At 37.1% G+C, this 12,537-nt stretch overlaps 1 protein-coding gene across 7 annotated transcripts in view; it reads left to right on the forward strand.

Moving 5' to 3' along the window:
• Positions 1-12,537, forward strand: part of Rttn (rotatin) — a 186,230-nt gene that overhangs the window by 40,851 nt on the left and 132,842 nt on the right. For 5 of the 7 annotated variants that reach the window (XM_031366214.1, XM_031366216.1, XM_031366219.1 and 2 more), the window contains 5 exons: positions 5,614-5,826; positions 7,412-7,524; positions 9,045-9,171; positions 10,619-10,744; positions 11,195-11,314. In XM_031366214.1, the coding sequence (XP_031222074.1) occupies positions 5,614-5,826; positions 7,412-7,524; positions 9,045-9,171; positions 10,619-10,744; positions 11,195-11,314 (699 nt within the window). The remainder of the gene's footprint in view (positions 1-5,613; positions 5,827-7,411; positions 7,525-9,044; positions 9,172-10,618; positions 10,745-11,194; positions 11,315-12,537) is intronic. The other 2 variants (XM_031366215.1, XM_031366217.1) reach the window with 1 other exon arrangement.

The following is a 12,537-nucleotide window of genomic DNA, read 5'->3' on the forward strand; positions in this document are numbered from 1 at the left end:
TGTTCTTAGTGTCTCTGACTAGAGCTTGTCCTGTCCCTGCTGCCCTGCAAGTCCCCTGTGACTCGTGGCCGGCTGGCTGCTCTGGTCTCAGAAACTCACCAGAGAGAAAATGGCAGCTCTTGCCAGAATCTCTGGCTTAAGGTGTTCCTTGGAGGTAGGCCCTCCGCTTGCAGGGAAGGGGCAGAGAAGGAAGCTGATCCTCCTCTGTCACTTGGAAGCTGAGAGGATCCTGCTCCTGCAGTCCTGCGGCTCCCCTGGGACTCGTGGGGCCTGTGCCTCCTGGCTGGCTGCTCTGGTCTCAGAAACTCACCAGAGAGAAAAATGTAGTACATTTTGAAGTATATTGTGCAAACAGATCTCCTGGAGATCTTGATAATCCTATTTTCTATATTCTGATTATTCAGGATAGGGCCCAAGGGGATGAATTCTTGTCCTGGACACCCTCTATTGCTGGAGACAAAGTGCTAGGCAAGCACTCTACTACTGAGCTAAATTTCTAACCTAGAGGTCTCCTTTCTATCAAACTCTTAGATAATGCAAGAATTAAATTTAGGATCTTAGCCTGGTGTTTTGAGTTGTTGATATAACAGAGTTTCAGATACAAATATGCAGAGTTAAAATGTCAAATTTCTCCTTGAGGGAAAGGGGGAAAGCAAGGAAATTAATATTTATCAAGTACTATTATACTCTGTTCTCTTCTTAATGCTTAATTCAAACCCAGTTATTATTTTTCCCACTAGAGTTAGGCATTGCTCTTTCAAACTAATGAAGGAGACTTTTCATCCCATTTTGTTTCCACTCAGAAACTAGGCCATAAACCATTTGCTTCAGCAGCAGACTTCAAAGTCCTAGAACAAGACAATAAAATGCCCCAGTTGAGTAACAGCCTAAAGATAGCCACATGAATGGGAGATAATCTTATCTCAGGAACTGCCCATTCTGTGGTTAATCATTTATTATGAAGGAATGTAGCCCATCTGGGACATCCTGGCACCCATCAATGAGGTCTTGGATTACCTAATCCTAACAATATAGTAATAATAAAATGTTTATCTATCCTAAGTCTAAGTCACTTTTCTGACCTGCCTGTCTGAGTAGTTTTGTAAGCTGCCTTTTTCAGTTTAGCACCTCATAGTAGAATGGGTTGGGGTGGGGTGGGGTTAAAATATCCTTTGTTCTATCTCTGCAGGAACTGCTCAGCTCTTGGTTGAAATTCTGGGAAGAAAAAGGAGAGGGAGGCCTGTCTCTGCTCTTTGTTCTCAACACTTGTACATCTTTCAGAGTGCATGGTCACATGGTAAAAAATACACCACAAGTTTGCACATAAATTCAGGTCATAAATTGAATAAAAGGTTTACATGAGAGGATGACTATATGCGTATCTACCAAGAGTAATTATCTGGCTAAACATTCACCATTTGTTACTAGTGCTACAGGTTCATGGAGAGTTAAAGACCATAACTAAGTTAACCTTGAAATTTTGTATAGATAAACCTAGTCAATATTTTATCTTCTGTCTTTGCACCTATAGTAAATTCTTAGTTCCCTTCTTTATGACCTTTGGCTAATGTTTTTTTGCAACCTTTTGTAATGTGCTCTAGGTTTTAGATGCCGGTTTGCTATCTCAGAAGTAATTAACAAGTGACACTTGAAGACTGGCAGAATTCTCATTGCAGTTTTGACATCAGAAAAGATTTAATAGCAGTTCCATTATTGTCCTTGTCTAGGTCACCATTTTGAAGTGGTGGTGATATCTGCATGCTGGTTGTTTCTGCAGATTAAATGCTCTTTGTTCTTGCATACTATTTGAGTCTGGGGTCTTTCTTCAGTGACTTCGAACCTTAACACTAAAATGTAGTTACGATGGAGTTAGACCCTCTAGGTTGTATTGTTTCAGTACACTGTGTCCAAGTCACCAATTCTCCTTTACTTATTTTTCTTTATCTTCCTAGTCTTTTAAATGTAGAAGACTGACCTCATGAAATACCTCCGTTTATATGATCTTTAAATGTGATTTCCTTGTTTATGATTCCAGGACTTATGTTTACAGGCAAGGCATTCACATATATCATATGTTTCATATCATCTATATGTTCTATATCTCTAGTGTTCCATTTCAGTATCTTCACTTGGATAATGGTATCTCTAACTCCGTACCTCAGACCTAATTCTTTGTTTCATAAATGTTTTCTCCCATAGACTTTGTTATTTCAGTGAATAGTATCTTCATTTTCCATGTTAATTTTGTAGGCAAAAGGTTCTAGTCCTTGATGTGTTAGAACAGTGAATCACGTCAGAACATACCACACACTAGGCCCAAGCAGTTCCAAGTGCAAGAGGTTTAATTGAGAGGGAGAGAAGGGGTAGTGGCTCGGAAAGAGAGGAGGGAGAGAGAGAGAGAAAGATGGAGGAATGTTCCCCGTATATATATGAGTTGTGACTTATGGCCACAGGTAAAGGTGGGAGGTGAGCCCAATGGATTCTGGGAATATGGTGGCTGTTGCCCTGGCAACAGGTCTGTGGATCCACCCATACATCGCCACAGGCTTTGGATGTCCTGATGCTAACAGTCCTTAAGCATAGTTTCTCCAGTATGAAGTACCTGAGTTGAGCCTCATGTCCTGTTTGGTCTGTGTTATTGAAGTGAACTCTTCCTTGGTCTCTCTTTTTTTACCTTTGTTTTACTCTGTATTCTCTGCAGACTAGTCAGACTAATACTTGCTTGCATTCTGCCAAAGGCATCCATCTGTGAGCAAATCCTTAAGAAAGATCAAGTCTCAATTGATCTGGTTCTTCTTTCCCTATTTCTATCGCTCAGCACTATCTATAATGGCCTATTTGGAGCTTGTCTCTCCTTTTTTTTTTTTTTTGTGACTGCTTTCCTCCCAGATATCTATGTTTCCTGACAGGTTCAGGTTGCCAAGGACCAGCCTCAGCTTGGAGAGGACTTCTGAGAGAAGGCGTGTCTAGGAACAGCAAAAAGAATGACTTGAAGTCAAATTGTGGGTCCAACCTGGTGGCCTAGGTTCTGCTGAGGTGGATTTCCAGACTCTGCTTGCTGCTGCTCTTTCTTCTCTCTCCCTCTCCCTCCTTTCTTCTTTCCTTCCTTCCCTCCCTATTTCCCCCACACACACCAAAATCAGAAAAGCTGCTATAAAAAATTATTGGATCTTCTGACCAAGTCAGAAATCCTGTTAAGAAACAATTATTGAAAAGCTGTGTTGCTCTCCAGAGATCTCCAAGCAGCTCTATTCTTGCTAGAGAAAAAAAAATCTAGAAAAGAACTGCTATCTCTTTTTGCTAGTTCATCTCCTGCAGACCAAAAGCCCAGTTTTTTATCTACATACCAATTCAGTTATTTATTCCAGGTTTCCTTTTAGTTATCTTATGAATCAGCATCCCTTGACCCCAGCCCTTTGATTTTGAAGAGACTGCAAGCATACATTTATTTTCTTAACATTTAAAAAGAATTCAGAAATCTGTCTGCCTCTGTAAAGCACAGACAATAAGCTAGTTGGGTGGGATCTTGCCCTGAAATTACCATTTCTACCACATCTGAGCCTAACTGTGCTCTGTCCCAGGCTGACCTTGAACTCAGGAATCTGCCTGCCTTTGTATCTTTGTATGAGCTGGCTCTTAGTGTAGCTGCCTTTTGTTCCTTTAGATTAATGAAGCCCCTTATATTCATATTGCATCCTTATATTTTGCATAGTTGAGAAATTATATATAATTATATTTTGAACTCATGTATTTGGAGTTCTTTCCCATAGCCTTAAGGGCTGTTCTGAAGGTCCCAGCATTTGGTGAGACATTAGCTATACCTTCACCTCCTAGACTTCTGCTGTTTCTGATTCTCATGGAATCATTAACATTAACAGGGAGGACATTCCTCAGAGGAATGTGAAAATAAGTACATTATTATACAAACAATCCTTACACCCACAGCAGCCATGGACACTCATGGAGGCTCATACCAGGCCCTGTCAAGGGGCAGGTGCCATGTCACTCTGTCCCCACCTAGGCCGGGCTCTGCAGCAGGTCATTTATTGTATAGGAGCATCATGGAAGAGGAAGCCTTCATTGAAGAATTGCCTCCATCAGCGTGGCCTGTGGGCAAATCTGAGGGGATGTCTTCTTGACAGATGATTGTTGTGAGAGAGCCCAGTAATAAGTGGACCATGCTGTCTTTGGGCAGATGGTCCTGAAGTGTATAGGAAGGAAACTGAGCAAGCCACAGAAATCGAGCTATTAAGTAAGATTTCTCATTGGTTTCTGCTTCAGTCCCTGCCTTCAGGTTCTTGCCTTGAGTTCCTGCCTGGGTTTTCTTTGATGGTATGTAACTGGTAAGGCAAATAAACCCTTTCCTCCCTAAAATAGATTTGGTCATGGTGTTTATTACAGCAGTGGAATATAAACTAGGAAACTCTGATGTCACCTTACAGAGATGCTGTTCTGCTTTAAAGTGGTAGCACTTCCCTTATCCATTCCATATTACGTTTCTTTATCATGCTCATCCTGATTTAAATTTTTTATTAGTACTTGTAGCCACATGTGACATCTTATGACTGTAGTACTTACTTTCTTCGTTCTTCAGTGGAATGTCATCTTCATGAGGGCAGAGACTTTGTTTTGCTTCTGCTGTGTCCTTAGGATCTGGTATAGTGCCCAGCACACACATCTGCATAGGGGAGGTTCAGTTAGTATTTGTTGAGCAGATATATAGTTTTTCTCTTTTTCAGTAAGAGTGTTACTAACAAAACAGTGAGGGTCTCATGACTTTCTAATAGCTGCTCTCATATGTGTCTTAGGTTTTCAGTGGTTTTGACCTAAAATTTGATTCCTTTATCTTTTTTGATCTTTACTTGGCAACTCTTTTAAGGGCATCATTGCTTAATTGATTCATCTCTTAATATTAGACTTTCAGGCACTTGATGATTATTGTTAAAATAGGATGTCAATGAAATAAGTCATGATTAAATTCAGTAATAAAGATAATACTTATTTTTCAATTAATACTTAGAGTCTTACCACAGAATCATTAAAATTAGTTCTAGTTTTAGCTCCATTGAATTTGATTATAAAATATATTGTAATGTAAAACAATAAAATAGGTCTGTCTTCTGTAAGTTTTCTGAAATGATTTGAAATATTATGTTGAATTCTGTCTTAAAGGAGAACACAAATCAATTTCTGCTCAAATAAATCAAGTTGCAATTGAATTAGTGTTGTATTATATTGCGTGGTTATATATGTCAGAGAAAATGTTTCTGTCCTCAGAAGCGTGTTGGCTTCATTCTTTACTTCATAGCAGAGGTGTAAACAAGAGACAGCAACTAGAGGGAGAGTAATTCTGAGTATAAGAGGACGAAGGTAACCAATTTCCCAGACTGGGACAAGGAGGCCTATTTGGACTTGAGACATTTTGGGCAGAGAGAAATTACACTGAGTAAAACATATATTGATGTGATGGGAAATACAATTTTCTCGTGAGAAAAACAGATTTTTGACAGAGAATATGATAGGCTCAACTAACATTATAGTATACAGTTTGTTTCTAGGAAAAAAAAAACTTTAGAAAATATTTAATTTAAAATTTTTTTTCTTTTCATCAAGGCGAGTGAGTTTTTGCCAGAGTCCATGTCAGCAGCATTATTTTTTGTCTCGTTGGACATGCCTATTTCTTTGGAATATCCAGAGATTCATGATACTGTTGTGGCTTACTTGGAACAGCTGGATTCTGAAAATTACAGCATTTATAAGCGAACTGCAGAGGCTGTTTATTCAATTGAGTGTACCTGTAACTTCCTGTCTGATGTGGGGAAAGAGGTAAAATATTTTGAAGATAATCTCTTAAATCTTTTTTAATGAAGTGTTTAGAAAATCTAACTTGCAGTGTTCCAACTGGTAGATATACAAGTGAATTGGTTATTGATATGTGATAAAAATGTCATACATTTTGATTGGAGTGGTCTATAGTCTGATTAAAATAAAGATATAATTTGTACAGAAGTAACACAGAGACATTAGGGTACTGAATAATGTATTCTCATAGAATTAGACATTTCAAAAAGCTATGGCTATTCTGTCTTACACATAAATAGCAAGTACTTGTATCATTTTCTCACATTTTTGGAACTGAGTGATGACTGATTTAATCAGGATTATGAGCCAGGCAATGGTGGTGCACGCCTTTAATCCCAGCACTTGGGAGGCAGAGGCAGGCGAATTTCTGAGTTCGAGGCCAGCCTGGTCTACAGAGTAAGTTCTAGGACAGCCAGGGCTGTACAGAGAAAGCTTGTCTTGAAAATGCCAAAAAAAAAAAAAAAAAAAAAAAAAAAAAAAAAAAAAAAAAAGAAAAGAAAACAAGAATTATGAGAGCTATATTAATGCATACTTAGAGACTTGTAGATAAAATTTTGTTTTAATTTTTTATGACATTTACTACATGTTTTCATGAAGAACCTGATATTTTTGTAGCTGTTAATTACAGTCTTGAGTTATTATTTGTAAGATAGTGGGTATCTTGTTATTTCATATAAATTTACTATTGAAATATAACATATTATACTGAAAGGCTAGTGGATCCCAGAGATGGGTTCCAGAGATGGCATTGCCTTGAGTTGAGGTATATGTAGCACCTGAGAATATCAAAGTGGGCCCTGAAGAGTAAGCACATACTTCTTACTTTTTTTGAAGTATCTCTGAACCTCGTGTTTATATTTTTTCTTTATTCATTACCTATTTTTTCTTCTTCTTTTTGCCATATTCCCTCTGTTAATACACCCCCCTGTGCTGGGGATGGAAGCTCAGGCCTCTTACTTGTTAGGTAAGCACTTCACTGCTGAAGCTGAACTAAGTAAGCCTCCAGCCCTTTTGTTGACTTGAGTTTATTTTGTAGTCCTGGTGGGCCTTATACTTGACCCCCTGCCTCAGCCTCCTCAGTAGCTGGGATGAAGGCCTGAACTACTTGGCCTGGCCAATTTTTCTGTCACTTCCTAATGCCACTGGCTTCCAGTTTCTTCTTTTATAATTTCAAATTGCATCTTTAAGTGGATTTATTATTTATTATTTTTGTACATTTTGGAGTCTTTTGACTGTGCATGTATATAGATGATGCCTTCTTGTTTCCAGAGCTTGTTAGGATAGTAGGTATTAAAATACACCAATCTTTTAGTCACAGAAGTCACAAGTGAGCAAAGGAAACAAATAAGTCTCAGATGACATTTTACTAGGATTTCTGCCACACTTTGCCTTTTGGGTTGATATTTTTAGATTGATTTGTTAAGAAGTGGACTTGAAAAAATGTGAACTGGGTCTTTGAATGGTTTATTTTCCTGAAGGTACTTAGTTAACTGAGAATTTTATTCAATATGAATTTTATATTTCCTATCCTTTTCCTCTTTTATTGCAGGGAGAAAAGAATCTTCTGGAATTAGTGGAGCTGGCGGACCAAGCCTTGCGTAGCTTTTCCTATCATCAGCATTCTCCCCTAATAAAGGAAATCATCTACATTTGTTCAAAGATGTAATATTTCCTTTTTAAGTGTTGACAGTATTAATATAGGGCAGTGTATGTGGACACACACATGTGCATGTACAGGCATTGGATGTAGAGCATGCATATACAAACTTAAGAATAATATGCATGAACATGGGTGTGTAAGCTTAGGGGCAATATAAATGAACATGAGTGTGTAAACTTAGAAATAATATAAATGAAACTAGGGGTTGGAGAGATGGCTCAGTGATTAAGAGCACTGGTTGTTCTTCCAGAGGACCCAGGTTCAATTTCTAGAACCCATATGGCAGCACACAAATATTTGTAACTCCTATTCCATGGGATCTGACACCCTCATACAGACTTATGCAGTTGAAACACCAATGTACAAAAACTAAAAAATACAAAATAAAAATATATATAAGTGAAACTTAACTTACACGTTTTCTATTTTAAGTTGTTTTATGGGTCTCACTATTAAATTGTATTAGTTCATTAAATTGTATATCTGCATTGAGCTAGTTAGCTGCTTTATTGAAGAGTTAATTTAACAGAATCATGCCCATAATGAAATGAGTAGTTCCTGGATTTGTGTGCATTTGTAGCTGTCCTTGTCAACTACTCAGTTATTAGTTATTAACAGTCAGGAGCCGGTTCACACTTACAGACCTAGCACTAAGGAAACAGAAGCAGGAGACTCATAGTTAAAAGTCAGCACTCACTGTCTAGTAAGACCCAATCTCAAAAAAAAAAAAAAAAAAAAAAAAAAAAAAAAAAAAAAAACTAAAGTCGACACAAATAATTGCCTAAGTTTAAGATTTCTTTTTATAAGTTTTATAAAATTATTAATTTTCTTAAGTGGATTTTTAGAAAGCATTATGCATTAGTTATTTTATATTAAGATATTGGGACAGATTCCTATTATAAATTTCATAATATGACAAACATCAGCTAACATTTTAGTTCTATTTATTTATTTTTTACTAATATGTATGTGTGTATAATATGGGTGCACATACCATGATGTATGAAGCCAGGAGGACAGTTTTGGGAAGGAAATTCACTTCTTCTTCTCTAGGACCTGGGAACTGAACTCAGGTCATCAGATTTGTGTGACAAGAACCTCTATTCTCTAAGCCATTTCATGGGCTTAAGTCCAAAGATTCTTTTTTAATAAAGATTTTATTTATTATTTTTTGTATGAGTTCTCACTATGTAGCTTTGGCTAGCCTGGAACATCCTATGTCCAGGGTAGAACTTAGTGATATGCCTACCCCCTGTTCCCTGAGTGCTAGACTTGAAGTCATGTGTCATCATGCCTGGTTGCAAGTGTGAGTTTTTAAGGATTTTTCCTTTTTGTATAATTCTCTCTCTATTCCTTTAGAGAGAATTATTTTTTGCCTGAGTCCATGCCAATCTAGTTAATTAAGGAAAGATGTCACTCAAAGGATCTGGGGTAGGAGGGGATCTTTTCTAACATGTTTTGTAATCCTTTGCTTAGTATCTTGCTGACCTCGGATGTCTTGGCTGTTTTTCCTTTTTACCAGCTGGAAATCTGCACAGGCTAGTCCATTACTCCAGGGAGAGAGTCAGAAGGTGTTTCTTCATATGCTGTCTCACCCATTGCCACAGGTGAAGGTGGAGACTTACCAGTGCTGCCTGGAGATTGTGAAGGTGGAGCTTTTCTTCTGCTGTTTTTGTGTTAGCCCTAAGAACTGTATTCCATAAGTAGATGGTAGTCATTAGTCAGTTCTGGGAAGGCTGCACTATAAATCTTACAACTCCTGTAAGTCTGTTTGGGTGTAACAAGTGTTTGCGTTTTGCCATTCTTACTTCTGATCTGTTTTCACATTAATAAAAATACCGCAGTGACACAGACATCTCAGCTACTCTTGCTGTTCGTGCCTCTTTCCATTCATGTTGTGGAATATATGTTTACTGGATACTCATGTCTTTATAAATAAAATGTATTATTGTTTGTTTTGTCTGCCTAAAGTAGTCTCATACTATTCATGTTTTTGCCCAGTGTTTAGTTTATCTGAAGGATGTGAGATCTATTTAGTTAATTCATCTTTACTGTTTTAAGTTAGGATTTACTTCCTTTTGCTTAATGATGACTTTAGGTTGAATCTCCTTTTTACTGAACCAAGATTGTTAATTCCAAGGTGTTTTAACTTTAATCCATGGTGCTCAGATGGCACTATGACCATCTGAGATGATTTTTAAAGCTATAATTTGGGTAGTACTCTTCAGGAGATGGCCATAGAAGGCTTGTAGAAAGAATTATTACATTTATGAATGAATAAACTGAAGCTCAGAATTGTGTGTGTCTTAAGGAAGTGACAGCTATTTTTATACATTAAGGTTGAAGTCTTAACTCTCAAGTTTGGAGTACTTATTTGTGACATTAATTTAATAGTTAAAAAAATTTTTATGCATATAAGTATGTGAGATGACATATATATATTTTGATCTGTGAATTGTTACTAGTTGTAAGGAGAGAAATTTGCAGTATAAAAGAAATTGAGTTTAGGTTTGTGATCCAAAATTCTGTGTTTCCACCTATTGGGTTTATATTCTGTTAATATTTCTGATCACTTTTGTTCTCTCTCACATTGAACAGGTTCTAGGAAAACATTTTCTCTTATAATTGGGAAAGAATTTACTGTTTCTTTCTTTTGTGTGCTTCATCATATTCTCAATATACACCACTCCCTTCCTTTCTTCCTTCCTTCTTTCCTTTCTTCACTCTATCTCTTTCTTCCCTCTCTTCCCTCCCTCTCTCCTTTCTTTTCTTCCTTACTTTTTTTTTTTAAATTTGAATTTTGCTTTTCTTTGTCAAGCTTCAGTAAATCAAGTCACACATTAGCTTAAAGTTTTGTCATGTCTTCTATATCTGTTGACTTCTGAAAGTTATGATTGTATTTTTTGTCTCTGAAGACTTGACTCATTGAACATTATATAGCCTATATAGACTTGAACAGTTGGGTATAAAAATCTTACTAGATAAATAACCTTTTAATCATGTGAAAACTAACAATGGAAACAAATTATAAACATAAGAAAGAGTACTCTTAGAAATACTATGCACTAATTTCAAAATATTTGTATCATTTTACAGGAATGTTTAGGTGTCCATAATGTCACTAAACCTGTGTCTTCACTTTGTAGTGGAATTCATTTTCTGCTTCATCCAAAAGTTCTATATGAAATCTCTGCATTTGGTATGCAAGAATCCAAAAATGAGGTATAATATATTAAAAATATGGGCAAAAGATTACTCTACCAAGTCAAAGAAATATTAATAAAATCGAACAGCTTGATGAGAAGCTACAAGGACATGTGCATTTGGTGTATTAGTTCAGCTCTGATATTATTTATATAAAAAGATGTTAAAGAAAATGGGTGAATCAAAATACAGAATGCACTTGATCTCATTGGATCAGATCAACATTTTACTTTGATTATCTTTTATATGTAGGGAGCTACAGAATAGTTGTTAGTTCAGATTAATTGATGAAGGTAAAGTAGTAGAAATTAGTAAGGGAGCAAACTCACTAATACCAGGATACAGATGATATATGAAGAGAGGAACACTTTAAGATAAGTCGATTTTGTACCTTTTCAGATTTGTAAACATAGGCCTGTGAGAGGACCTAGTGGAACATCTCATAGCATGGCTGTGTCTCTTGTTGAGCAGGTGAATGTTGCTGCCAAGACCATTCTGCTATATCTGCTTCAGGGACGATTGATGATGACAGCTCTGACCTGGAACAAGTTTATCGAATCTCTCTGTCCTGTCATTCCAGTGCTACAGGTACTCTGTGCAATTCATTTTTTATGATACTATTTATCTTTGGCCGGTTGTCAGTGATTTAAAAGAATGCAAACAGCAGAACTGTCACATTGTGGGGAAAATGAAGTGGAGCTGTGAAGGCACTGGGGATAAGTGAGCAGGAAATGCATGGCTGTCTTGTTCCTGGCAGAAGGTTAAACAAGGATAGTGCATTTGCCTGTGTATGCTTTACATACATACCTGGGTGGGAAGTCAGAAAGTATTGACTGTGCAAAATAGAGCTCAACCTTTTATAAAGGCTTTGAGGCAAAGCCAGCAGTCGTTGTTAAACAGACATTGTATAATTAGCTTGCCTCATGAATTCTATTTGTGCATGTATTCAATTAGAGTGGTACTTTGATTAATGAGCTTATAGGCACAAGGTTTTCTTAAGCAGTGCTTCTTGACATTGAAAGAATGAGGAAAGTTTAGGTTCCCATCTCCCTTGGATGGAAAGGTAGAGAGCTAGGACCCACAAAGTTATTTATTTATTTTAATTATTTTATTTATGTGTGTATGTGTGTTTGTATGAGTGTATGCCATGTATGTGTGGGTATGCATGGAGACCAGAAAGAGGTGCCAGATCACCTGGAATTGGAGTGATAGTTATGAGCTGCCTGATGTAGGTGCTGGGAACTGAACTTCAGTAAGAAGTATTCATTACAGCTGAACTATATCTTCAGTCCCAGGTTTATTTGTTTGGTTGGTTCTAAGTACATAATTATATTTATCTTTAGAAACTGAACAACTCTCAAATTACTATAAAAGATATTGGCTCCATGGTTAAAAGTTCACATTCAAAAATGTAATTTTTTTGTATTTACTAAATAGGATCCTATTTAAGTGTGCTGATGTGTGATAAGACACTCTGATCTGAAAAAGAACTCATTGGGATTCTTAAGAATTCAGGTGGTTTCCTTGAGAAAGGAGTAATCTGCAGCTTAGCCACTTGAAAGAAAGAGTCAGAATGTAGGGAAAGCTCTTGTCTAGTGCCATGAAGAAAGGTGACTTTTATTTACCTTTCCCTTCCACATTTTCCTTTCTAGTTTTATTTTGTTGTTATAACAAGCATCATGACCAAAAGTAACTTAAGGGAGGGAAGGGTTTTTGGCTTACAATTCTAGGTCCCAGCCCAACATCAAGGGAAGTCAGGGCAGGAACTCAGACAGAAACCACGTAAGACTGCTGCTATGTGGCTCACACTC

Source organism: Mastomys coucha, unplaced genomic scaffold, assembly GCF_008632895.1.
Source record: "Mastomys coucha isolate ucsf_1 unplaced genomic scaffold, UCSF_Mcou_1 pScaffold13, whole genome shotgun sequence".
NCBI classification, from domain to species: Eukaryota; Metazoa; Chordata; class Mammalia; order Rodentia; family Muridae; genus Mastomys; species Mastomys coucha.